At 47.5% G+C, this 27,418-nt stretch overlaps 2 protein-coding genes across 7 annotated transcripts in view; one reads left to right on the top strand and one right to left on the bottom strand.

Annotated features, from left to right (window-relative positions):
• Positions 1-1,635: 1,635 nt before the first annotated feature.
• On the bottom strand, positions 1,636-9,305 carry EDF1 (endothelial differentiation related factor 1). Its single transcript, XM_075015577.1, has 5 exons — positions 9,201-9,305; positions 6,707-6,758; positions 4,157-4,317; positions 3,195-3,288; positions 1,636-2,089 (listed from the first exon to the last, which is right to left on the bottom strand). Exons 1-5 carry the CDS (start codon positions 9,276-9,278, stop codon positions 2,028-2,030), a joined length of 447 nt encoding a protein of 148 aa, XP_074871678.1. The 5' UTR covers positions 9,279-9,305; the 3' UTR covers positions 1,636-2,027.
• A 281-nt stretch (positions 9,306-9,586) lies between these two features.
• Positions 9,587-27,418, top strand: part of TRAF2 (TNF receptor associated factor 2) — a 56,425-nt gene continuing 38,593 nt past the window's right edge. For 2 of the 6 annotated variants that reach the window (XR_012648387.1, XM_075015734.1), the window contains exons 1-4: positions 15,199-15,231; positions 18,259-18,480; positions 19,507-19,585; positions 21,428-21,526. Coding sequence is in view for 5 of the 6 variants with exons in the window: in XM_075015734.1 (XP_074871835.1) it covers positions 18,293-18,480; positions 19,507-19,585; positions 21,428-21,526 (366 nt within the window). In the remaining variant the exon portion in view is untranslated. Of the gene's footprint in view, positions 9,621-11,564; positions 11,677-12,315; positions 12,378-15,198; positions 15,232-15,789; positions 15,804-18,258; positions 18,481-19,506; positions 19,586-21,427; positions 21,527-22,096; positions 22,223-27,418 lie in introns of those variants that run through there. The other 4 variants (XM_075015736.1, XM_075015735.1, XM_075015737.1 and 1 more) reach the window with 4 other exon arrangements.

Raw genomic sequence — 27,418 nt, forward strand, 5'->3', positions numbered from 1 at the left:
ACAGCTCTTTGTCATCTTGGTTTTTAGTACCTAGGACTAGGTTACCTAGCTACTGAACAAGTGATCTGGGGTAGTTAAGGTAGCTCATGGCATTGTCTGGATTAGAGTGGCTCTGTCCGTGTTCTTCCACAGCGGTCCTCTCAAAAATCTGTTCGCCAACCTCCCCACTCTCCGGGAAAAGCCCTTCAGCTTCCACCTCCACTCAGGCTGCGCAGAAGGTAAGGAATCTTACTGTTTCCTCACAGAGGCTTGAATCTCTCCCTTCACTATTGTAACCCATAACTCAACTGATCGTTGTAGTGATACAGGAGTTCAGCGTGAAATATGACGTTTCTTCAGCCAGACAGCACAAGCTGGTAAAGAAACGCTCAAAGAACAGAGTAAGAACTTTCCTAAGTAGCCCTCACAACGCTTGAGCAAAACTGCATCAATGACTTCTTTGTAACTGTCATTACCTTCAAGTAACTCATGAAAAATTGTTTGTACTTAGTCCTCTTCTCCTGATCCCTTTAGGTCTGCTTGGCTCATGGTTTGTCTTCACCACCAGGAAGAGCAACCTAGTCAGGGCTCAACTTCACATGCCTAGCTGGATTTTGCATATCCCTATTATCTGGGGTGAAGAGTCAACCCCTGTACTCCTCACAAAATTGAGGAGTAAGACGACAGGTCAGTGGGAGAAACTTCAGTGAGGACGGCCAGGTAGGTTGATAGTAGATAAGTCAATTCTAGATACAGCAATTCTGGATTTACAATCAACTTTAAGGTCTAGTATAAACCTAGCCTAAGTCACTACAGTCAGGAAATGGCTGCTAAGACCATATGAATGCAGAGGAAGTAGGCAACAGGAAGGGGTAGAAAGACATCAGCACCTGGCTGCGATACCCACCCACCTCTCTGTCCTCCAGATAGGGCCCAGGCATCAAGCTGGCTGTTTTTGAAGAGTTCTCTTGCTTTCAGGAACTGAAGAGGCACAGAGCAGATAAAACCTGCTTTCACAAGCTTTGTTTATCCATTACCTGAAACTTCTTTTGAAACACTCCTTTGGGTTCCCTGGCTGTCCTCACTGAAGGTCACTGGGAAAGTTTCTCTTACACTGATGCTGTGCCTCAGGAAACAGGCACCCACCTCATGTTACTACAGGACAGTAGGAAACACATGCAACCTAACCAAGGGAATAGAATCCTCACACCTCCCCCTTTGTCACACCCACTGCTCTAGACAAAGCCATTCAACACCCTGACTTGTTTCAGCTGGCCCAAGGCTGCTCTCCTAGCCCACAGAGAATATTAACAAGCATGATACAGATGACCCTTGGTCCTGCCGTGAAGGAAGGGAACTGGTCTTGATGAGCTCTTCAGGTCCCTTCCAATTCTAGTGTCTGATGATTCTATCTCATTTCAGTACTTCTGGCAACACCCAACTCTTCCTGTGCCCACGGGCTTTAGAGCTTCAGCGATGTCCTCAGTGCTCTCTCTATTTCCCACTGGGTGCTAAACAGGTGCTGGGATGGCAAGCCATCACCCATGGACAGACCCCAGAAATGACCACAGCAGCCAGCAGAAGGGTAACAAACTTTATTATACATCTCTTTCAAACAGGCTGGAAAGAACCAACAAAAGTCATTCCAACATAGGGCCCCAAATCAACCCTTTTAAATACAGACTCTGACCAACCCCCACCCTCCCTCCTCTAAAATTCTTCCACTTTAAGCCATCCTACTTCAGATCACCCCAAATGACTCATTTGCTAGTTCTGAACATCCAGACACATTTTTCTGGCAAAATTAGATGCAATATTTATTGGGTTTAGTTCCTCAAACCCCAGAAAGGAGACAGGGGAGGGGGAAAACCACCCCCAAAACACAGGAAAAAAAAACCACTTAAGTTTTGTCTTTTTACAGCAGGTAGAAATTCTGCAGGTCTCCCTCCCCTCTTGTTCTGCTTGGCAATATGAAGAGAGATTCTGGTGGTGAAACAGCACCAGCCAGATGAGATCAGTTGGAACAAACTGATTTCGAGGCTTTGTTTTCATTTCCCTTTTGGGCCCGTCTCAAGTGGTTTTCCAATATCTTTTCCACGCAGCTTAAGGCCTGGAATGACACAAGGGAGACAACTTGCTTCGGCTCCAAGTCCTCCCTACACACCTGTCACCCTGAACCTCACACAGCACAATAAATTAACTAAGGTGGTTGGCGTGAGGGACACAGGGAGAGGCAAAGGCACCCACTAATGACAGAACAAGCACCTCAGAGGGAAGGAGGAGGAAGATTGGTTTAAGAGTCAGGCTTTATACAGAACTGAAAAAAGAAATTGGAAATATTAATCCCTGCCCAGTAACTTACAGGCCATGGGCTGTGTCACTGTCCTAAGAATAATGCTGGGTGCAAGAGTGGGGCAGCAGCCCTAGAAGCATCACTCTGCTGAATAATCATCACTGCAACAGCCATTTCAGATGGTATTGGCAGCAGATATGCTACGCCACGTAGGCTATGGCTAGACTGCTGAGAACGGACGGCAAAAGATACACAAATTGCACAACACACGTGTGTGTCTCCTGCCGACCAGTCTGCCAGGAGAGTCTTCCCTGACACTTAGCCTGTCCACATGGGGGTTTTCCTGACATTTGGCACCTTCTGCTGAGACATCCCATCTTCCTTGCGGAAGAAGGATGACCAGGATGTCAGGAGAATGCTTCCAGAGTGGCAGACTTCTGCTGGGAGACCGCCGGGGCTCCTTATAGAAGCCTGCAGTTTAGACACAGCCCTAGAAGTAAAGGCTTTGTACAACTAGAAAGCTGGGTCCCCCTCCCACTCCTAAGGGCACAATGTGTTTTGCAAGAAGACATGGGTTACCCTGAACTGGATTTACGCAAGGCCGTCAGGTGTCCACTTTTTTTTTTTTTTTTTTTTAAAAATAGCCCAGAACAAATCCCAGACACAGAACCAATATGAGTTTTCAATCTCTAAAGGAGTCTGAAAATTTGAGTTCCTGCTTCTGAATCAGCAGAAACAAACAAACAGTCTTAACATGCAAGTGTCATATTGGAACAGCACTGAGATCAACCCCTCAAGTACACTATAGCAAAGCAACACATGCAGTTTTCCTCAGAGGATGGAGGGTGTAACAGAGAGCAGCAGAATCCGTCTCTCCCCCAGTGACGTGAGTTTAGACAGTTACTGTGCATCTGACACTCACCAATGGCTCTTTCGATCTTGCCCAGAACTTGGTTGTTGGGGATTGCCCGTCCGCATTCGTAGTCTGCAATTACTTGTGGTTTTTCATTGATTTTCTAAAAAGAAGATGTGCTTTAAACACATCAGTTCAAACAAACAGTAAACATTCAGAAACATAAACCCAATACATCCCATATTAAACTAGCAGCTGCATCTTCTCAAACGCATGTAAGGCTTACAACACTGAATTTGTTTTCTCTGGCTACAATGCTACCCTGCTGACAACAGGTGTACTGTATAAATGTCTGCCTCTCTCCAGAAATCAGACAAAAACGATAACAGCGCATCCATAAGCTACAGCAGTCCAGCACATACATCTCTCTGAAAGCTCAGATACAGACAAGGTATTGAAAACCCTACTTCAGTGGTTACTATGCATGGGCTAAGCCAGTTAGAGAGAGGAAGTCATTTGAACCTGACCTACAACCTCTCTCACAGTTCTCAGGCCATGCAGGGTCAATCTTCCAGGGTTTGATTTTGTGCACCTAGTAAATATGCAACATCGACCTATCGGGGTCAGCAGCTGACCCCTGTACTTGAGAGGTTGACTGGAGAAACTTTCCCGTTGACCTTCCTTGGGGAGGACAGCCAGGTAAAGTCGACTGAGGATAAATCAATTCTAGGTAAGCAGGTGCCCTAGATAGAATTGTGTATCTACAATCGACTTCCCTGTCTACTGTAGGCCAAGCCTTAAAGAGACCATTCAGAGGTTCCAGACAGCGGTCCTTGGTCCAACACCAGAGCTGCTAACTAACCAGTAGAGTGGAAACTCTAGAGGCCTTTTTATTAACCCTTACTGTTACCATCCTCTCTTCTCCCAGAAAGGAGGCTAACGTGGCCTCCTTTCCAGCCAAGCCCCCTCTCCTACATACAACCTAGCTGAGGAAAAGCATGAGCGGAGATGAAATGACACCAAACACTCACCGTGGCCAAATCCTTCTGTGTCAGACCCTTGCTCTGTCGGCCCTGCTGGATCACTTTGCCCACCTCAAGGGGAACTCTGTCATGGTGCAGCTCCTCTGTCTCCCGATCCAGCTTAGCGGTGTTCTTAGTGATGGAATGCTGCTTGTTCTGGCCTGCTGCCCCTAGCAGTCAAAACAAAATCCAGGAGGCATAGGTCAGACTTGTGCTAATACAAACAAGCACGACAAAGAGCCTACTCCCAACCTTTGTAGCTTTTAATATTCCTTACTCTACCCATTCAAGCAATTAAATTTAACTCAGTGGTCCCTGTACAACTCTGGTTCTAGGATAATTTCACCTACACTCTTCAGACCATAAGCGTCTCATTCACAAACTTCAGCTGACGATTGCAAAGAACACCTTTCAAACAAAACTCCAGTGTAACTGAGGTGACATTGCCTAGAAACTGCCTGGAAAAAAAAAAAAAGCCCGAGACAGGAGTTAACTGGCTCAACTTTGAAACCTAATGACAGTCTTGGTCCACCCAGGGAAAGCTCTACCTGCATAAGATGATCACCACCGTTTATATAAAACACTGCTGTGGTGGTGTCTGTCTGGATCAAAATACATTTGCCAGCAATCTGATCCTGGAAAGTCTGGCAGGTCAAATGGACCACCAACAGCTCCTTGACACGGATATGGAGCTGGAGGTCCAGTGTGGACCAAAAGCCGTGTCCTGAGATCGCCCAGGGCTCCCTGGCCCACATCCAAAGCATCCATGACTAGCATCAGCAATGGGCAGGGCATTTGGAAAGGAATCCCGCCCCCCCCCCCACACACACACAGGTCTCAGTTCGACAGCCACTGAAAGATGCCAGGTGACCACCCTGTCCAGATGGTGACGGCCCAATCTGTACACCGGAGCTAACGAAGTCTGCAGGAGCCTCAAGCGAAGTCTGGCAAATTGTAGCACAGAGGTGCAGTCTGACAGGTGCCATAGGAGCCAGAGATTACGAGCTCGCTGTGGTGGTCAGGGAATACAGCAGGTTCTGGCTGAGGCTGGTCATGCTGAGGAACCTCTTGCAGAGAAGAGATGCTCTGACTGCAGTGGCGTCCAGGTGGGTCCCTATGAATTCTATTCTTTGAGATGGCATAAGGGTGGACTTCTCTATCTTGAGTACCAGCCCTAAGAGCTACCTGCTCTGTTACCAACTCTAAGGGCCCTTTAGTAGTCAATTGTCCAAGTAAGGATAAACTTGGATGCCTTTGCAACATAGGAAAGTGGCTACTGCTGCCATGCATTTTGTGAACACTTGGGTGCCGCTGACAGTGTTCACGGAAGTATGGTGAACTAGTATGAACCAGAGGAATCTCCTGTGTTACAGGGTTACAGATACGTACAAATATGCATCCTCCAAATCAAGGGTGGCATAGCAGTTGCCCAGATCCAGTGAAAGGATAATAGCAGCCGGGGCGACATCTATATTAGGAAACTATTTTGGAATATCAAAAATGAAGTTAAACTCCCGAAATTTCAAAATAGCTTGTCCACACTACAGGGAAACACCAAAATAAGGCAGAGCTATTTTGAAAAAGCAGGTCACGGACTTAGAGCACTTGGAAGCACTCTGGGGAGGGCATCAGGAGGGTGGATACTTTCTGGGACTGGTGGATCAGGCAAGCTGTGAAGCGTGCTTCCAGGAGCTCCTGTCTCTAGTTGCATCCCACAAACCATTCCACCACTGTCAAAGAAAGGACTGGGTGTAAATGAGTCTCTGGATCTCCATCTTTTTAAAAAACAGACTTGCTTCTCATGTGAATTTGTGTAGGTATCTGTCGAAGATTTTTCCCCCAGCAGCATCTGTAGGTCAGTTGTGGAGACCCCCAGAGTGGCACTGACATGTTAGCGAATATAGACACAGCTGAACCAGCCCTCACTCAATTCTTTCTTACCGTCACCAACAGTCATTGGAGTGTCTTATTCTTGCCTCATGCACGCATCTATTTGGAACTGACATGAGCAAGCACTCAAAGAACAATTTAAATAATAATTTCAAACTCCTTTGGTTTTTGAAAAAGTGAGTTTATGGAAATACGTATTATTTTAGCTCCACTGCATGAACATTTTTGGTAAGGTTAAAGGCTCTAATAGCTCTTTCTACATATCACATATCTTTCTACATATCACATACCCTGTAGGGCCTTAGCTTTTTGGACTGAAGACTCTTAGCCCCAATGAAACTTTGTTCCAGTTTCTCACAAGAGGCTTTTCCTGGTTTTAGAGTTTTGTAAATGCAAAACAACCAGACAACACCAACACAAATCCACATGAGAAACAAGTCTGTTTTTTCAAAAGATGGAGATCCAGACTCATTTACACCAAGTCCTTTCTAGACAATTGAGTGCACAGTTCATAGCCTCTATTTAGGGGTGAATGATGATAACGCACACTGCAAGGACCCACTTTACACAATGCACGCAGCATAAAAGCCATAGATGCTCCAGTATTATGCAGTAAATGGTAAATATGAAACTGGAATTCCCTCTTCCACCACACACACAAACACCTACATTTCTTGGAAGTCTCTACATCTTCTCCTCTTCTCTGTGCTGCCAAGATTGCCTAAAACAAAAAATTTTTAATCAAGATTCGTTCCGTTAATACGAGGTACAGACTGCTACTGGACCACTTTAATAAAGAATGATTTATCATCCACAAAAACAGCCAAGCTGCTAGCAAAAAATCCTCCATGAGCATGTATCCAGGCAACCCGCAATAATTCTGTTACCAAAGCAGAGGGGAAGTAGCAGCCTGCTTGGCAGTGGGAGAACAGATTTATTAGTTCTCAGAAGTACATGGAAAGAACCCGCCAGTATAACAAATCTCTAGATATTCAAGATGGGAAAAATTAAGTGGATTTTAACCTTTTCTAACCCAGTCTGAGAAAAAAAAAAAGCATTGTTCTATGGCTATTATTGAGAAAGCAATGTAAAACGGGGTACGATAAATGTCTAGATATGTCTATTTTGCAATTTAAGCCAAAGGTTCAGACTCAAGCAAATCTACACAAGTCATGCAGACACGGGGTAGGGGCACCATTTCAATTTTACAGGGTAGGGAGGTGGGAGGGCAGCTAATACCTCCCTGAATGATGAGACACAACTGTAGGGTTTTGTAGACAGCTCAGTACTGTATCTAATTCCTGATTAAAGAAAAAACAAAGCTCAATTAAAGCCAAATTTTAAGTGTATATGTAAATTTAGAACTATCAGGAGACAAAACAAGATATTCACATTCCCAAGTTTCGTGGTATCAAGTTTGGAGCCGTATACATATCAGAAAGAGTAGTTTGATACTTTACAAGCTATCTTTAGCTCACTAAAAATAGTACTGTTAGTGTCAAACATAGAACCCCATTTATTTTCATGCAAACATTAAGCTATTTTACAGATATAACTAAAAACACTATTTGAAAATAAAATAGAGCAGCAGAAACGTAACACTTTAAGACTAACAAAATGATTTATTCACTTAAGAGCTTTCGTCAGACAGACCCACTTCATCTGTCCCACAAAAGCTCATCACCCAATAAATCATTCTGTTAGTCTTTAAACTGTTACATTTTTGCTGCTTTGTTTTGTTGGAGTACAGACTAACACAGCTACCTGTCTGTTACTATTTGAAAGTAAGTTATCTTCATCTGCCCAACTGTCTAAAGTTAGGCATTTAGTTATTTTTTTAAACTGGCACTTAGGTAAATTAAGCTTGTATTGGTATTCCTGAAGGATAACACTGACTGTATCACTTTAAGTGTCTATAATTTTGCTGGAAAAAATTGTTTCCAGCCATGCAGAAACACTTTTATGACTTCCCATAGTTAGATAAAAAAAATTGCTTCCCTATTTACCTACTTATCAATTTGTGCTGCTAAAATAATTAGACTACAGCTGGTTATCTTTGAAGTACAGAATAAATAAAATGCCAGCACTAATGGTTAGCATTACTACAGGCTTCAAAAAGCACAAGTTAGCGTCCGACAAGTACTCCTTCGATCGATACCAAAATTAGATGTGAATTCTGAAGCTTTTAGAGCTACATAAGAGCAAGGAAAGGCTAATCAAAGCTGTCAGAAATTGGTGTTCTGTTGCTGTTCCACAAAAGGCACAACCAGCAAGACAGAAGATCACCAACAAATAAAAATGAAGTCCACAGACGGTTATCACACAGAGCTTTTGTGCAACTGGAGCTCCAATTTCAGTTAGAAAGTCTGTGCTCATGTTTACTGCCACCTTCAAGTGGTTGCACCCAAGGGCTACCTGGTTTGTTCTCAGGCAATACACAATGTGAACCTGGCCCGTTGACAGCTTCTCTACCCCGAAGCTGCTGGCCACTCACAAAACCCTTCCCCGGGAAGCAGGGGACAGACGTGCCGCACCCCAGCTGTGCCAAAGGCTCGGGGAGTTTAGACTTGTTTCGGCCCCTCCTCGTTACGTTGCATCAGCCAGCCCGGCTAGCGCGCGGGGACAGCCTGTCCCCCCGGCGAAGCCCTTGGAAGTCACTGCCCGTCCGGACAGGCCCGCGAACAAACCTCGGCAGCAGGGAGGAGGCTCGTGCCCGGGCCCCTCGCAGCCCGGCGAGCAGAGCCCCTTCCCAGCCGCCCTCCTCCTGCGCTGCGGCCCGCACCAGCCGCCCCAGGGCGCCGCGAGACCCCGCCTCGGGAACGCGCCAGCGGCAAGTCTGCCCGCCGGGCCGGGCCTTCCCCGGGGGCAGCGCGATAAGTGCCGCAGCCTCGCCGCACACCCCGCAGCGGGGCTCAGCCAGGAGCCGCCGGACACGTGGCAGCCCGGGGGGGGGGGGAGGGGACCGGGGAGCCGCGGGGGCGGGGCAGGGGGAACCGCCGGGGGGAGGGGGCGGGAGGGCAAGGTCTGGGGAGCCGCCGGCGGGGCGGGGCGGGACCGGACAGCCGTCAGCGGGGGGTGGGGGTGGGGCCGGGGCCGCCGCGGGGAGGGGCGGGGCGGGGCGGGGCGGGGCCGCTTGCACGCCCCGGCTCCGGGCCCTGCTGACCTGCTTGGACTTGGCCTGGGCAGCACTCGGCCCCTTCTTGCGCAGCACCGTAACCGTGTCCCAGTCGCTCTCCGCCATGGCACCGACCTGCTCCGCCCACAGCGCAGACTCCACCACCTCGCGCCCGCCCCGCCGCTCATAGGGCACGGGTGCCTGCCACTCCGCCGGTGTGCTTACAATGATTGGCTCAGAGTGGGAACCCGGAACGGCTGGGCCTACATCTGCGTGATGATTGGTTGAACTACACGCCACTCTTCAAACAAGTTGCCTTACTGGGTTAGAATGAGGCCATTAGGAGGGTGGGACTTCGGGGCGCCTGGTCTCGCCGGTCGTGGGGATAAACACGTCAGGCGGAGCGCGCTGGGCGCTGCCCGCGAACAGCCCGAGGCCTGGGGCGCGCCGGGACCTGTGCTGTGTAAAGTACTGTCGTAGTGTGCAAGCCTCCCCGGCACACCTGTAGAGCCCCAGAGCGCTAGTGCAAGCCACCCCGGCACGCCTGTAGAGCACCACAGTGCTCGTGCAAGCCTCCCCAGCACTCGTGTAGAGCACCAGAGCACTAGTGCAAGCCACCCCGGCACGCCTATAGAGCACCAGAGCACTAGTGCAAGCCACCCCGGTATGCCTGTAGAGCACCAGAGCACTAGTGCAAGCCACCCCGGCACGTCTGTAGAGCACCACAGTGCTCGTGCAAGCCTCCCCAGCACTCGTGTAGAGCACCAGAGCACTAGTGCAAGCCACCCCGGCACGCCTATAGAGCACCAGAGCACTAGTGCAAGCCACCCCGGTACGCCTGTAGAGCACCAGAGCACTAGTGCAAGCCACCCCGGTACGCCTGTAGAGCACCAGAGCACTAGTGCAAGCCACCCTGGCATGCCGGTAGAGCACCAGAGTACTAGTGCAAGCCTCCCCGGCACCCGTGTAGAGCACCGGAGCACTAGTGCAAGCCACCCTGGCACGCCTGTAGAGCATCAGAGTACTTCTGCAAGCCATCCTAACACCAGTGCGAAGCACTGTTGTATCAGTGTTAAGAACGATTACGTGGCAAACTGGTATATGAGACTATGCTGGCATGGAGCTGTCACGCCATTGGACCTATCCTGGAGAATTTAAAAGATTGGTTTTCTAGCGTAGAGCATCCCAAAGCAGCAGATCCTCAGTTGGTGTAAACTGTCCAAGAGCCATTGACCTCAAAGGTACTCTGACACTTTATGCCAGCTGGGAACCAGCCCTCAATGTATGGAAGTAGCGTGAATGAGTGCCAGGAACTGACAATATCAGTGTTGTGAAAACAGCATATGTCTTCTTGTGCTATTGTTAACGCCAAGTCAGGATCAAACCTGGAATTATTGGGACAATGCATATAAGACCCAACTGCATGAGCTAAAAGATGAAGCTCTAGCAGCCAAGGCTGCACTAGAATCATCAACTGCTAGCTAAGGTAGTGCCCACTTCCCAGCTGTCCTGGGTGCTAGCTGTCAATAGAGGGAGCCGGTGTGGCTTTCAGCGTAATCCTATGATGGGATGAAGGCAACGCTGGCATTATGTTCCTCTGATTTCAGACACTTTTACAGATTTCCAGACCAAGACTCTCCTCGGTGATGTGTATTCTTTTGCTTATTGCCTGGTTTAGGTTGCTAATGTGTTCTAGACGTATTCTTGGATGCAGAAGGAGCTGGAGTGCATGTATGTCGTTCCCACTCTAGTGTTGCAGTATGGGGACCAGCAGCCCTTTCCCAGTACCAGAACTTGCTAGGGGCCAGTTCAGTCACTCGTGTGTAGGTTTCAGAGGTAGTCATGTTGGTCCCTTTCAGCAAAAACAACAGGAATTCTAGAGGCAATTTGAAGACTAACAATTTTATTATAAATAACAAGCAGTCCTGTAGCACCTTAAAGACCAACAAATGTATTACGTCATGAGCTGTCATGGGTAAGACCCACTTCTTCAGATTATTGGAGTAGACAATTAGAAGCCAGGGTTTATATACCCCTCTGAGACACTTTTATTATGGCATAAGCTTTTGTGAGTTGCAACTCACTTATTCAGATTCATGAAACTGATGAAGTAACTCTTGAAAACTTATCAGGGGGTAGTCAAGTTAGTCTGTATCTGCAAAAACAACAAGAAGTCCAGTGGCACCTTATAAATGAACAGATTTTTTTGGAGCATAAGCTTTCGTGGGCAAAGACCCACTTCCAAAAAATCTGTTAGTCTGTAAGGTGCCACAGGACTTCTTGGTGCTTTCTTGAAAATTTATGCCGTAACAAAATGTAGTGTTTAGAGTGCCACTGAAACCCTTGTTCTTAATGTGTAGGTTACAGCTGCCACAAGGACTGCCACAATTAGCACTTTATCTGCAATGTCCTCTCCTCTCGCTCGCAGCAATCTAACATCTGGGAGTAGCTGTGGCATAGCTCCGCCTGCCCTGGTGGGCAGTGGTGCCAGGTCTGTGCCAGAAGGGGACTTTCCTTGCTTCAGGTGAACTGAACTCCCTGGGAAGAGGGCAATCTGGCTATGCTACAGCCTAACAGTGCAGAGAGTAGTGTTCCCAGTAAGATGAGCACTTGGGCAGCCACCCAGGAGAGATTCAGGTGCCGCCCAGGTGATTAGCAGAACACATCCAGTCACGCATAGTGGGTAGCGTGTGTTTCTCCTTGTGGTGGACATCCATACATGCCTTGGTTCACATAACAAAATGTATTATGCCCATGGGCAGAAAAGGTTAGAGAGAACATGACAGGGAGCCCACCGAGACATGGACTTTTCTAGGGTACGGGCATAATAAGGAGATCCCAGAGACCCTCGCATTGCCCCCAAAAGGACTTGCATTTGCTAAGTCCTATCAATTGATCTCCATGAGGTGGTTAAGGAGGCAGAATAGAATGATCTGCTTTGAAATGTACACTCAGCGTTGTAAAAGTCACAGCTTTTTTGGTTTGACCTTTAGCAAAGCCAAGTCCCCCTGTGAAAGTACCTCTGTGTGGCTATTGCTGTCCTGGAACTTTGACATGGCTCTGTTTTCCACTTCCCCTCTCTTCAGTTCTCAAGAAAATGAAGCCAGCCCCCTGCTGACTCTTCCTGAGGCATATCTCACTTCTACTTTCTGTTTGTTTTCAGCAACCACCACCCGGTCGAGTTCATTCGCCCAGTTGAAGAGAGCAACGTCACTCCTCCCAAAGGTAAGTGAGCGCTGCTGTTTTGGTTAAGGCTATCAAGTGTGTTAAAGAGGCTTTGGAGGCCAGTTTTCATACTGGGGTGCAGCTCATACTCCTGGGTGGACTACATGTAAGGGGAGGTGTATTGCCTAGTGTTTTTAGGGGGAAATCTGTAGCAGGGGAAAGAGACATTGTGTTATGTGGAGTGAAATTCACCACATACCAGCCAGCACGCACAGCGCTGGCAGCCGCATTACCAATAATCAATGCATAGACTGTAGATGTATAGGCAGATAGAGTGGATAGAAGCTGAACTGCTCTGCTAGTCAGCTGGATCTTAGAAGAGCAGGGCGAGTATTCTCCAGTGTCCATGCATTCCATTGCCCCTCTGCTGAGGCTGCCAATGGAGCCAGTTGATGGTGGTGGGTTGTGTGGTGTCTACCTGTCTACTAAGAGCTAGACCAAGATCAGCACTTCATTTCACAGGAGACAGATTTTGAGCCACTGCCACACTGGGCTGGATTTGACCTGGGATCCTTAGCTGGAAGGTTTAGGCTAAGGTGTTCGGACAGTTTGAATGTATTTGAAAAGTCTGTTTTTGAAAGGTTACATATTTGTATTATAAGGGTGACAGCCTCACTCCACTGAAGTCAATGGGGTCAGAATTTCACCCTGAGGGATTATAGGACCAGCCTGATCCAAAGGCTATGTAAGACTCAATTGACTTTCATGGGCTTTCACTAAGTACCAAGCTGTTCTCAAGCACAGAGTATAAGCTGTATGCTTCTGAAGAGTGAAGGTAATATGTGCAGTGATTATGGCACTGGACTGTGGGATAAGAGATGTAAATTATACCGGTTGAACCTCTCTAATCCAGAACACTCTCAACTGGCACCATCCGTAATCTGGCATGATTTTAGTTAGTTGGATGAACACTTACCATGGGTGTGGCCAAGTTGCTCATGATCCCATAAAGTGTTTCCAGCCACCAGTCCTGGCTCTCAGTGTTCTGGGCTGTTATTTAGGTGTAATTTACCCCTAAATGTCTTCTAAGAGCCATCTAGGCAGTGAAAATGTTGGTAAAATGCTAGACAATATTATCCAGCAACTTCTCTCATTCAGTGCTGGTCTCCCCAGGGTGCCAGACTCCATGCTATCGGGCACCTCGTGGAGAGCTAGGAGTAAATAGCACTAGCAAGCTGTGGGGAAACACATTCATTTCTATACCGTGGTGAGGTGCTGGGATCCCAGTGATGAGAGTGGGATGGATGGAAGTTCCCAGTTTGTTCTTTTGAGTCCAGCTGTTTCTGATAACAAAAGCACGTCATTCCCCAAACTACCATCCGCAAGGGAACTGAGAAGTGAAAGAGACTTCAGCGCTCACTTTCAGTCTTCCTAGCAAGGGGTTTCTCTTTTGAATGCTGCTGGGAACTGGTGTGGCTGCTTCAGCTGCCTCATATCAGGTGAAGGGGTGTTTTGCAAGAGGCATCTGATTACAAAAAGTGTGGGAAGTGGAATTTCTGTGATTCTTCATTAACTTGAATTAAGGTGGGGAGGAAGCTACAGCCGACGGGGGCTTTTGAAAAGCTTCATTAGTGCTACTTCTGCGGCACAACAGATGTGCCTGGCATTTTAAGCTCAGTAAAGTGACAGGAGCCTGTCCTGAGGAGCTTACGGACTGTATATAAGGGGGGAGGGGTCATCTCTGGATGTGTGGGAAGTGTTGAATTCTGCACACAGCTCCCACCTCTCCCGTCTTTAGATTCAGAAAGCTTTAAGGTCAGAATGGATTATAGTCTGACCTCCTGTGTAACACCAGCCATTAAATTTCACCCAGTGAAATTTAGCTCATGGCAGGTAGCAGCACAGAGGGCCCTCTATGAGGTGAGATCTGAATGGGAGGCAGCAGCCGGGAGGGGGATTTAGATCATGCTCTGATGAACCTCCCGGTTGTTCTGAGGAAGGAGGGGTACAGCACAATGATCAGTATCCAAGTGAGTTTTAACACAGAGGGGGAGAAGCATGAAGTACAGGGAGCTGTCTTGTGTTGTGGACCTGGCGGAGGCAGGGTACCACGGTCAGAGGGAGTTTCTTTATCTGGTGATGATGGGTATGATTAGGGTAGGATTGCTTCTTAACAGCCTGCTGTGATATTGCTTTGATGTAATTTAGATGGAACATGAGGATGTGATGTCTTGTCTTTTAGCGCTCATGGCCGCTGCTCTCCTAATACGGATGCAGACAAGGGCCTGGGGGAGGCAGGGGCTGTGGGCATGAGGGAAGGGGTCAGGTGATGACCCAGGCACACAGGGAGTGATGGGCTCAGGGCCAGGGCGACGGGTGCAAGGTGCTGCGTAGCGAGGGACAGCCCGGGGCTGGGGAGGAGAGCAGGGTGCTGTCGGGCGGTGTCACGGGTACAGGCTGGGGTGGGGATAGGAGCTGTGTGGGGGAGAGCGGCACAGAGCGGGGGGATGGGCTGGATGGGCCTGAGGAGGGGCAGGGGCTGTGGGCATGGGGAGAGGCGTGACGGAGGCTCTGGGCCAGCGGTGATAAAGGTGCAGAGCCGGGGAAGGGGAGAGCAGGTGATGAAAGCTCGGGGAGGGCAGGAGAGAGGCGGGGGGAGACAGGGGCTCCGGACTGCGGGTGAGAGGAAGGGCGCGGGGTGTGTGGCGGCTCCGCACTGGGGGAGAGGCGGAGCGGGGCAGGTGCCCAGAGCTTGCCGCTGAGGCGGGGCCGCGCACGTCGCCTGCCCGTCCACCGCCCAGTGGGCCCGGGGAGGCGGAGCCTAACCGCAGGGGCGGGGCGTCGTCTGGGCGTGTGCAGTGGGCGTGGCTCGAGGGGCGCTTCCGGTGTGGCGGGGAAGGAAGCGCGGCTGCCGGTAAGAGGGGCTGGGGGCCGAGGCTCGGCCGTGTGCCGCGGGGTGGGGGAATTCCGGGGCCGCCCGCGTCCGGGCTCCAGATCCGCTCCCCCGCGGGCTCAGCGCCGTCTCTACGGCCGGGAGGTGCCGAGCCGCTGCCCCAGGCCGCCCGCTCCGTGGCTCCCGGGCCCGGCCCGGCGCGCTGTGCGCAGCCGCGGGGTTCACGCCGGGCACACGCACGTAACGGCCCAGATGCGCCGGAGCCGCTGTCCCGGGCTGCCATGTGCGCCGTGGAGTTGCGCATGCGCGCGAGCGGGGGCACGCGTGTGAGCCGCGCGAGCGGGGGGCAGCACTTGGGCGCCGACCCTGCGTGAGGCTCCGTACGGGGCGGGCGGGCCCCGGCCCCCGCTTCTTGCTGCGCCCCCCACCCAGCAAAATTTCTGTGCTCCCCTTGGCCAGTTTCCAGCCTTTGCTGGGGATGGGGGCGGCGTATGAAACGCGCCAATGGGAGCTAAAGGAGGTGAGGGCGTGAAGCTCCCCCCGCCCCCCCCCAGCACAGAGAGCCCCGTGAGGGAGGCAGGGAGGCTGCTCAGGTAAACATCTCTTGGCCAGCGGCTGCTCTGACATAACACCGACTCCCTCCCAGGCGCTGCACCCACTCCTATGCCCCTCCCCCAGTGCAGGATCATTTGCACCCATACTTCCTCCCTGCCCCCGCCCCCCAAAACACTGCACTAGGCTACAACCCCCTCATTCATCCAAACTTCCTCTCAGACCCCAGAGCCTGTCCTGAACCCCAGTCCCTTACCCTGAGCCCCCTTCTGCAGCCCACCTCCATCCCAGATCCCACTCCCCCTCTTTAGAAAAACGTGTCCTTTGACTCCTTGCCAAAATCTTAGTGTAGCCCCCATAAAAATATTGCCCATCTTTGCTTTACACAGAGTAAGCTGGGTTTATCTGCAGTTCAGGACTCAATGAAACTTTGCATTTGCATGCTGAGGCAAATCCCATTCATTGAAACTTCCCAGACCTCAGCTGATCTCCCTGTCTGTATTACTTCCCATTGGGCTGTGACCCCATCTCTGTGTTGGTGTTGGAGAGAGCTAGCCAACCTGGCTCAGCAGCACCAAGTTGAGGGGTGCCCAGGAAGGTTGGCTCAGTGGTATTTCAGGATACCAAGTCACAGTCTCTGTGACCAAACTTGTCATACACATAGCCCTTGATGATGTTCACTGAGGGCTTTCTAAACTTAGCAGGTGAACCTCAGTCTAGTTCCCAACAGGTGACTGCCCAGCTGGCGTTGCGAAAGCCCTTTGGGAAAACGTTACCTGACACCTTGTTGGCATTTTCCATTGATTAGTTAAGTGTTAAGTTGTGTCAGTAGTTAAACACAATGGTGGGACCTGCTGTCCTGTTGACTCCCTGGGCTATTGAGTCAGCAGAGCTTTCAAGTATGACATTCAGCTGAAAATTATACAGAGAAGCAAACAGTTACACAGCCTGCTTATGGTGGATTTTAGAGTTCATATTCTCAAATTACTATTGTTCAACCACTATATGCACGTGAGTCTGTTGGTGTAATAGTGTTACACTCTTATTAATGAGAGCTTATCGCAGGAGTGGCCAACCAGTTGTAGACTAAGAGCCGAAATAGCTGTGGATAGACTGCAGAGAGCTGTGTATTATGTATTTATTTTTCTATATCTACATAGATATCTGTATTGATACATATATAATAGCTGTGTATATAGCTATAGATGTAGAAAAATAAATATATAATATGTGGCTCACTGCACTTCCAGTACAACCCCCCCCCGCACGTGCTCTAACCCAATCCTCCACCCCTACCCCAGAGCCAGGCACCCCCAGCCCTCTACTCTAACCCAATGCCCATTATGTCTGGGACTCAGTGGAAGCACTGCCACCTACTTTTCCCTCCAGGTGCTGGGGTATGTGCATAGAGCGGTGGTGAGCAGTCCTAGCATTTGGCTTAGAGCTGGAGCTGTATTTCATTGGTCAAAGAGCCGCAGATTGGCCATGCTTATCTATTCTACAGTCCTACCACTGCAGCACCACATCTGTGCTGATGTTATGGTGGTGATGTAGATGTGGCCTCAGAGTACACCAGATTTAAATTCTAGTTGCTTGGAACTCGGTCAAACTTTGGCATAGGCGGAGGCTATGCATCTTCTGGTTTAGCCCACGTATGGCAGCAATGGGAGGGAGGTTTTCTGTGTGGCACATGTGGTAAAACAAATAACTAAACTGCGTTTTATTCCAGTATCTCATTCCTCTCCTTAGGCTACATAGTCAAAGAAATCTAGTAGCTTTGAAGGGACCTGAACCTGGCTATATCTGGTCCATAAGTCAGGTCTTGGTTGTTCGTACAGGTTCTCTTTGTGACTCAAGTGAGCCCCTGGCCTTATAAAGAATGACAGTGTATTTTGACAGCTGACAGAGATGAAAGTATGTGATGCTGGATCATGGCTGTGTCACTTGATCTGTAGGAAGTTTTCAGAAGGCTCATCATCATCATCAATAACCGTGGGCTCAGCGATCGTTGGTGTATGATGCCTCTCTCGCTATTTCCTTCCGGCTTTCCCTGTCCAGTGCAGAGTGGCTTAGTTTCTGTAGACTAGCTCCACACCAATCTTTTCAGAAGTTTGGGTGGGTCTTTATTTTTTATTACTATTATCAGTTTGACATTAGGTCATTGTTCCCATCTTGGGGTCTCTCTTGTTTTGGACTGGGGACAGCAATTTGTCCTGTTTCTTTTCCCATAACTAAGGAACTATGCAAGGACACACCACCTCCTTTTTTAGTTTCAGATTTAATGTTAGAGTTGCCAGAAGAAGAAATCTGCCCAGGTGGCTGTTTCAGTGTATATAATACACTGTAGACCTGTGCTTTGGAATAACAAGCTTAATGGTGCCTCTCAGGTGCCTAGTATAACATGCTCTCATAAATGCAGTTAAGGTAGTGAAGGATGAACCTTGCCCAGCTGAGAACAGAGTAATCAAATGAGACAAAACATTCTTCCCTTTTCAGGCTCTTGAACCACAACTGGGGTTTTTTGGTTCACATGGCAGCAGCAAACCTGACTCCACCTGGTTCTTTGGAGTTAAACCTGCTTGGATTTCCAAAAGAGATACTTGGGACTACGTTGGAGGGCAAATACCTTTGTTCTGAGTGTAAGAATATTCTGAGGAGGCCATTTCAAGCTCAGTGTGGACACCGTTACTGTTCTAACTGCCTGAAGAAACTTATAAGGTAATTTATCCCTCTCTGGTCTGCACACAATGAATGGAAGCAAAGGAAAGCAAAACAGAAAACAGAGCCTTATTTTCAGTGTGTTGTGAGTGAGGGCTATAGTTTATTCTGTCTCTTAATTTCAGCAGCTGGTCCTCTTCATGCCCTAGAGAGCATGTCTACACAGCATTTTGCAGTCAGTAGAAAAGAGCCTCCCAGCCTGGGTCGACCAATTTGGGCTAGTAGGGATTGTTCTAATGCTTTAAATCAGCGTGTAGACAGCTTTTTAAGTTGCAGCTCAGGCTGGAAGCTTGTGCTCTGAAGCCCAGCTCTCTCCCCAAGCTTCAGAGCTTGAGCTTCAGTACCTGCTGTAACTTCAGAGCACTGTCTACACAGCTATTTTTAGAGAACTAGCACAATCCATGTCTGTCAGTCTGGGCTGGGAAGTTCCTTCCCATTGGATCCAAAATTCTGTGTAGACATACCCAGAATTTCCTGAATTTGTTGTATTCTTTAGGTGGTATGATTAGGCCAAAACCCAGGAGAATAATTGGGTGTGACAAAGACCAGGTGGTCCGCAGAGGCTGATCCACCTTTATTAAGCGCTATTGTAAGTGACTGTCAGGGCCGTGTAAAGAATTTGCTCCTTGGAGATCCCTGCTTGGTAATAAGGCCACAGTGTGAAATGTAAACATACATTTTATGCTTGCAAAAGAAGTTTCAACTGACTTTTTTAATTTCTCAGTCTTTACTTTTAAGAGCATGGCGGAAAGTTAAATATAAGAACAGCTAACCATGAGAGAAAGAAAACCAGAATAAATAATAGTACAAGAACAAAATATCTAAAATAGAACAGAAATGTATAGGGTCAATCAAGAAATGCAAGAAGTATGGTAGTAAAGAGTTCCATTTGGTGTTTTCAGAATATGCTTATGTAAATAAACCTTCATTGACCTTGAAGGATCTCTTGAGAAGCCTCTGTTGGCACTGAATCACAAATTCAGCTTGAATCTTTTTACTTTGCGGCTGATTTTTTTTCGTCATTAGCTTTGGGCCTCAGAAGTGTGCAGCCTGTATTCGGGAAGGACTATATGAAGAAGGAGTTTCTGTTTTAGAAACAAATTCGGTAAGTAAGACCTCTCCAAGACAGAGAACACGTTTATAAACATTTCCTATTTGTATTTAGAGCATGAGATCAGAGACTGGTACCTAAGAAAGATGGACTCCATTGTCTTAGTAGGTCTGAGTTCTGTACCCTGAGTGTAATGATTAGTGCTGCAGTTGATTTCCCAACTTCTAAAATTCCCAAACAGATTATCTGTTTAAACTCTGCAATATAGACTTGTCATAGATGCTGTCATGCAGTCTAGAGTGGCTCACAAGCATGATTGCCTAACTCAGAACAGATTGTGAACAACAGGGTACTTAACCCGTACTGGTGATGTATGTTGTAATTAGATTTCACCAATCCAGCAACAGATGTCAACTCCTAGGTCACTGTAACGGTCTTACCCACAGAGTCACAGACCTCTTAGGCACTCTAGTCTATCTGGACACCCAGACAAGTTGGGCTTAGTGATAAAAGGTTACTTACTTTAGAAAACCCAAATGCTCAAATTCTGCCATAGCCCAGATCAGTTTGTATTTTAGTTCTCACACCAAAGACACTACCTCAGGCCGGTCCTGTAGTTAACTAACTAAAGGTCTCTTAATAACAAGCAGTCCTGTAGCACCATAAAGACTAAAAAAATGATTAGGTAATGAGCTTTCATGTGTAAGAGCCGCATCCTCAGCTTTCAGGCTTATTAATTAGGAAAGAGAAATAACAAAGTTATTTACAGGTTAAATCAAGCAAGCAGAGATACATGACTTATCATCTAGGGTTCCCAGAGATGTAGTAATTTGTCAGTTCATAATGTCATTCTGGACAGTCCAAGGGGCTGTCTGCCTAAGGCTATATACCCATTAAAGCTTAGCTCAGTATCAGTTATGTTGCTCAAGGGTGTGAATAAGTCACCCCCTTCCTTTCCCAAGGAACAGTGACCTGACCACTGGGGTGGACAGCACTGTGTTGGTGTGAGATAGCTATGGCTGCTCACAGGGGCTGGAGTAATAAGGTTGATAGGCTTTCACTCCCCTTAGAGCATCTGCATTAGCAGTGGTGCAGCTGGCCCAGTGCAAGCTCTGTAGTTCAAACAGCAAAGAAATGAACTGTGGCCCTGCTTTATCTTTTACACTGCAGCAATATCTTCATTATCAGTTTTGTCAGCAAAACCTGTGTAACTCATGGGATGGGGGGGAAACCACCTGCCTGAGCAACATAAGTTTCTCTGAATAGTGGCAGTGTGCATAGGTTATATCTGTGAGAAAATTTCCCCTGTGGACGTAGCTATTGCTATATGGGAGAGCTCCCTCTTACCAGGATAGGGCAGCTGCACAAATGATCTTACAGCAACACCGCTCCCTTTCATGCACATTTCCAAGGCGTGATAGGTCTATTCACAAATCCTACACATCATGATGTTCCTTAGTGGTTCATTTAATCTTGATAGGCCTCATTAATGGGTGGGGTGTGTGATTCCTGTGCCTGTGTTCACAAGTTCAGAGCAAACATTTTCAGAACCATGAAGCAGAAGTTTCATATTTCCAAATAGCATGGAATACAAACATGACATGTGAGATTAGTATATGCAGCAATTTTCAAGGATTTCCAAGAGTCTAAATACATTCTAACATTATGAATACCTGTTTTGAGCTATATTAACATACAGGTGAGCTGTTTTTAGCTCTTGGTTAAACTAGCTCTGGCCAAGGCTGTAGGAGCTACCAGAGGCACAGATACATCTTTAAGGGTATTGTGGAACAACACATTTGGGAAGATTTTTTGTAACAATGGTGCATGAAGAATCAGGAGACTAGATCAAAGCTGCAATCCCAGAATAACTTCTCTTTGCTTTTCCCATTTGAGGCTTTCCCAGATAATGCAGCTCGTCGGGAGGTGGAAAGTCTGCCGTCTGTCTGTATTAATGATGGCTGTACGTGGAAAGGGACTATTAAAGAATATGAGGTAAATACAAGAGTGAATCTTCCATATATCTCTTCATTGGGCTTTCTCCTTCCTTGTGCATGAGTGGTGATGGGCAAGGCACTTGAACAAGTTCCTGCTGGCATTAGCCATTGGCAACTGAGCATTCAGCTGCAATAACTCAAACCTGGATAAGCTCTGCTCTTCTGGAGTTTTTGGAGATTTCCAAGTCTAATTTAGGTGATTGTGTCTCTGACTGGAGAAGTTTTCAAATTCTTTGTATGGTCCTGCAGACCAACTACATTTTCTTCAGTGATGACCAAGATTCACGCTTTTTTCCAATACACCATATCCCAGACTTTTTACTGTATCAACCCAAAAAGCTTCTCAACAACTATAATCATAAAAATATTGGGCAGGAAGGGCCAGTGGCCATCTAGTCAAGCACAGGTGGCTGACTAAGGTTTATAAGCCAGGACCAGCCTGACCTGGCGTTTGTCCTGCCTGTTCTTAAAAACTAACAATGATGGGAATTCCATAATTTCTTGGAAGCTTATTGCCAGATCTTAATTTAAATGTGCCATACATTCCCGTGGAAATATTCCCATGCAGATGCAGAGATGAAGTTTCTTGACAACTTAAATGACTGCTTTTTTGGAGAAGCTGGTTCTGGAATCCACAAAAGGAGAAGCACTTCTTGATAGAGTCCTAAGTGGAGCACAAGATCTGTTTCAAGAGGTGAATATAGCTGGACTGCTTGGAAACAGTGACCATAATATAATTAAATTTAACAGCCCCATGGTAGGAAAAAACACCACAGCAGCCAACACCGTGGCACTTAATTTCGGAAAGGGGGGAACTGCACAAAAATGAGGCAATGAGTTACAGAAATTAAAAGGTACAATGCCAAAAGTGAGATTCCTTCCGGGCAAATGAATTGTAATATATATAATTAGGAAGGCCAAAAAGGAATTTGAAGAGCTAGGAATTTGAAAAACTCAAAAAGTAAAGCCCCCGAATTTTTTAAGAACATCAGAAGCAGAAGGCCTGCTAAACAGGCAGAGGGCCACTGGATGGTTGAGATGCTAAACTAGTACTCAAGGATGATGATGTAATTGCAAAGAAACTAAATTAATTTTTTGCATCAGCCTGAGGAGGTAATGGAGATTCCCAAACCTGAGCCATTCTTTTTAGGTGAGTTATCTGAGGAACTGTCTGATAATAAAGTGTCATTAGAGGAGGTTTTGGAACAAATTAATAAACTAAACCAATAAATCATGAGGACCAGATGGCATTCACCCAAGAAAATTCTGAAGGCTCTCAACATTGCAGGAACTACTAACTGTGGTTTGTAACCTATCCTTTAAAAGGTCTTCTGTACCACATGACTGGAAAATAGCGAATGTGATGCCAATTTTTAAAAAGGGCTCTAGAAGTGATCCTGGCAATTACAGGCTAATAAGTCTTCCTTTAGTACTGGGTAAATTGTTGGAACTATAGTAAAGAACAGAATTGCAAGACACATAGACGAACATAATTTGTTGGGGGGGAAGGTCAACATGGGTTTTGTAAATGGAAATTGTGATTCACCAATCTACTAGAATTCTTCAAGATGGTCAACAAGCATGTGGACAAGGTGGATCCAGTGGCCATTAATATACTTAGGTTTCCAGAAAGCCTTTGACAAAGTCCTTTAGCAAATGCTGCTAAGCAAAGTAAGCTGTGATGGCATAAGAGGGAAATTACTCTCTTGGATTAATATCTGATTAAAAGATAGGGTAGGAATAAGTGGTCAGTTTTAGAGGTAACTAGTAGTGTCCCACGGGATCCGTACTGGGATCAGTCTATCCAACAAATTTATTAATTATCTGGAGTAAGGGGTAAACAGGAGTATGGCAAAATTTGCAAATGATACAAAACTGCTCAAGATAGTTAAGTCCACAGCAGACTGTGAAGAGCTTAGAAAAATCTCACAAAACTAGGTGACTGGGCAACACAATGGCAGATGAAATTTAGCGCTGATAAATGTGAACTAATGCGTATTTGAAAACATAATCCCACTTATTACATGCAAAACGATGACATCTAACTTAGTTGTTGCCACTCAAGAAAGAGATCTCGCAGTCATTGTGGGTAGTTCTCTGAAAACAGTCATGCATGGTAAAGCAGCAGTCAAAAGGGCAAAGAGAATGTTGGGAATAATTAAGAAAGGGATCAATAATAGGACAGAAAATGGTGTATTGCCTCTATAAATCCATGGTATGCCCAAATCTTGAATAGGGCATGCGAATATGGTCCCTCCATCTCAGAAAAGGTATCTTGGAATTGGAAAAGGTTTAGAAAAGGGCAACAAAAATGATTAGGGATATGAAACAGCTGCAATATGAGAAGGGGTTAATGAGGCTGTAACTTTTCAGCTTGAAAAACAGACAAATAAGGAGAGATGTGATAGATGTCTATAAAGTCATGATTGGTGTGGAGAGAATGAATAAAGAAGAACATTTGCTTCTTTCTACAGCACAAGAACTAGGAGGTCACCAAATGCATGTTTAAAAGCAAAGTGATTAGCTTAGGAACAAAGCTGAGTGTCTTCAAAACATGAATGCAGTAGCATGTTGTGCGGGTGTGAGATATGGGTAATACAAATGATTCAAAGAGAAGGATATTGGCGTTCGAGAGAAGTTGTTCTAGAAAGATCTTGAGAATAGGATGGATGCAGAAAATCACCAACAAGGAATTACAGCAAGATACAGCTGAAAGAGCACCTACTGCCGATGGTTATACAATGGAAGCTACAGCTATTCAGGCATATCTGCAGAATGAACGATGAACGAAAAGTCAAGACCCTGGTATTCGGCATAATGGACGGTTCGAATAGGAGAGGCAGACCCCACAGAGAATGGGTAGATGATATAGTAGATTGGTGCATAGCTAGTCTAAAGAAACTAAGTCACTCCACACTGGACAATGAAAGGTGGAAGGAAATAGTGAGGGAGGCATTGGACACCAATGGATGCTGAGCCCATGGTTGATGATGAGGTTTAAAAGAAAGGAAATACTTTTCCACACAAAGCACAGTCAGCTGGTGGAACTCCCTGCCAGAAGGATGATGTGAACACCAAGACACTAACAGGGTTCAAAAAAGCACTAGATAAGTTTGTGGAGGTTAGGTCCATCAGTGGCTGTTAGTCAGGATGGGCAGGAATGGTGTCCTTAGCCTCTGTTTGTCAGAAGCTGAGAACACATGATGGGATGGTTCACTTGATGATTACCTGTTCTGTCCTTTCCATCTGAGGCACCTGACCTTAGGCACTGGCAGAAGACAGAAAACTGCGTGAAATGGACCTTTGGTCTGATCCAGTGTGGTCGTTCTTATGATACCAGTGTGGTTGCTGAGGATTCATATTAGTGTTTTTGAAATCTACAGGTTGCTGGGTTCCTTAGTCTGTTCTGTATGACTGGCAGGTCTTAGCATGAACTTTTGAGTCCCATTTTAATAGGTGGGGCCAAATTCACATGTTGGATAAGTGAACCCAGCTCAATTAAGGTAAATTAGAGCTGTGCCTGGAAGTAATGTGTTCAGGCTCTTCACTTTAATCAGCTATTGACTAGTTTGGAAGTATGTTTGAGAGGCGGTTAGAACTTTAATTCCATTGGCTTTTCAATCAAGGGCATGAGGGTAGTTCCTTCAGGGACAAATTAAGTGTGGTCCTGTAAGATTTCACAGGCGACAAGGCTGGGCTTGGTCACTGCTTTGACAACAGATCTCCAAGGAAAAGAGTCACAGGCTGTGTTGGTGGTAATTCATAAGATAGCAGTTTTCCTTGGCAGTCAGCACTTCACCAAAGCCTAGCATGATCTGGGGCATTTGCTGTCAGAAGTAAATCTCCCTTTTGGGGAAAATATTAACTTGAGGAGCATGATCTTGGGTAGCAATTCAGAAAACCTTATAGGATTCTTGCATACTTAGGGGCATTAGCCTTGGTGTTCTAGTTAAATTCCAATTATTTTGGAATAAGCTATTTGGGAAAAGTTTGTTTCGAAATAGCTCCTACTCCCTGTCTACACATCCCTTATTCCGGAATATCCATTCCTCATGGACTGGGGTTACCAAATCAGAAATAAGGTGTCCGCTATTTCAGAATTATTTGGAAACAACAGTTGTGTAGCTGCTCACAAAGTTATTTTGAAACTGTTAGTTATTTCAAAATAACTTGGTGTAGAGGCCCCCTCTGAGTGGAATGGGCTGTGTGCATTTGAGAGGGAGCTGATAAGCACTAACCTTTTCTGACTCTCCTTTTAACAGTCAGAAAACATTCAAGATTATTTTGCTAAAATAAAATAAAGTCCATCCAAGGCAGTCCAGTGGAAACATCTAAGGCTACCATGCTGGGCAGCTCAGAGCTCGGAACGCTAGTCGGAGAGACAAGCAATGCTTTGGAGGGAATTCTGCACCAAACAGAGAACAATTGTGCACACAATATTTTAAAATTGTGAACACTTTATTTGTTACTAAATGTGGAGGCTCCAGCTTGGCAGTAGGGAGCACAGGTCACTGGTTGCACGCAGGTTGATCTTCCACCTCCAGCAAATTTCCCCCACCCCAGATAGGGACCTGGCACTGAGCCTGCACTTGATCCAGACAGTGCAAAGGTCAAGCCGGCCTCAGAAACCATCTGGGCCTGCCCCTCAGCAGCAGGTGTCGGCAGGCTGGCAGGCTGGCTGAGCCTGCCAGGTTCTCAGTGTAGGGAAGGGATTAATGTGAAGGATCCAAGCGTGGGAAAGGAGGGGTCTCTGTGGGGTAGTCTGGGGGTGGGCAGCGCAGTTGGGGATCTGAATTCAGAGAGGCTGGTGGGGGTGGGTGTCCCGGTTCAGGGGCCGTGGGATTCTGCAGGTAGATCAAGGTGAAGGTGGTTGGGGTTGAGCGAGGGGGGCCAGGTGCATGGGATGAGGGCCTTGCTAGGGCTGGGGTTTGCCAGAAGTTGGTTGGGGCTCAGTGGGGTAGCCCAGATTTAGGAGATGCGGGAGTTGTGGGGTGGGGATTCGAGGGGCTTGCTTAAGAGGGGAGCCCCAGCAGCAGCAGCTGTGCATGATGGAGCCTGCTTCCCCGCCCCGTTCTCTTCCCCATCCCACCCCACTGCCTCCCCGTCTAACCCTCCTTCCTTCCCTACTGTCTCTTTCCCCCAGCCCCCCTCTGCCCTGGCCCATCTTGGGCACCCTGTTGTACCGGAGACGGGGTGGCTCTCAGCACACAGAAGGCAGCACAGCCAGCACTAGGGCTCAGGGGGCAGCATCCAGCTGCAGAGTGGGCAGAGCCTAGTGGCTCTCTCAGCTGGGCAGCTTTGCGCTCACAGAACCGTGGCGGGAGGAGCAGCCTATGACCCCCTGTGCCTCATCTCACCTCTGTTTGGGGAACAGTGCCCCCCAAAATACACCCATGGGCACCCCCAGCCCCTCACACCCCTACTCATCTTCCATCAGCTTCCTTGTCACTCTGCAGGGAAGCAAAGAAATCTGCGGGCAGACACGTTTTCTGCAGAGCGCAGAGTTTCCCCTGGAGTGAAGTAAGGTTTGGGCATTCGCAGTGGCTGTTGTGTCCCAAGGAAGCGGAGAGGGGGTCTGGCAGCTGTAGTAGTTGATTTCTCTGATACCTCACATCTCTTTCCCATTGTAGCAAGGTTAGGATTGTATGTTACAGGTTGTACCTCCCTTGTCTGGCACCCTAGGGACGTCTGGTCCTGAGCAAGAGGTTTTGCTGAACCGGGGGCGGGGGGGGGGGGCGTTAATGCCTCTGTCTCTCTCCCCCCATTGGCCCTCTGGCCACGGCTCCCCAGCTTTCCGGAGGCGGCTCGCTACTGCAGCCGGCCCCCAGCCACAGCTCTCCAGCCCTACGGGGGGTTGGCGAGAGATGTCACCTCCAGCGCAGCCTCACTG

This window comes from Carettochelys insculpta, chromosome 21, assembly GCF_033958435.1.
Source record: "Carettochelys insculpta isolate YL-2023 chromosome 21, ASM3395843v1, whole genome shotgun sequence".
In the NCBI taxonomy this organism is placed as follows: Eukaryota; Metazoa; Chordata; order Testudines; family Carettochelyidae; genus Carettochelys; species Carettochelys insculpta.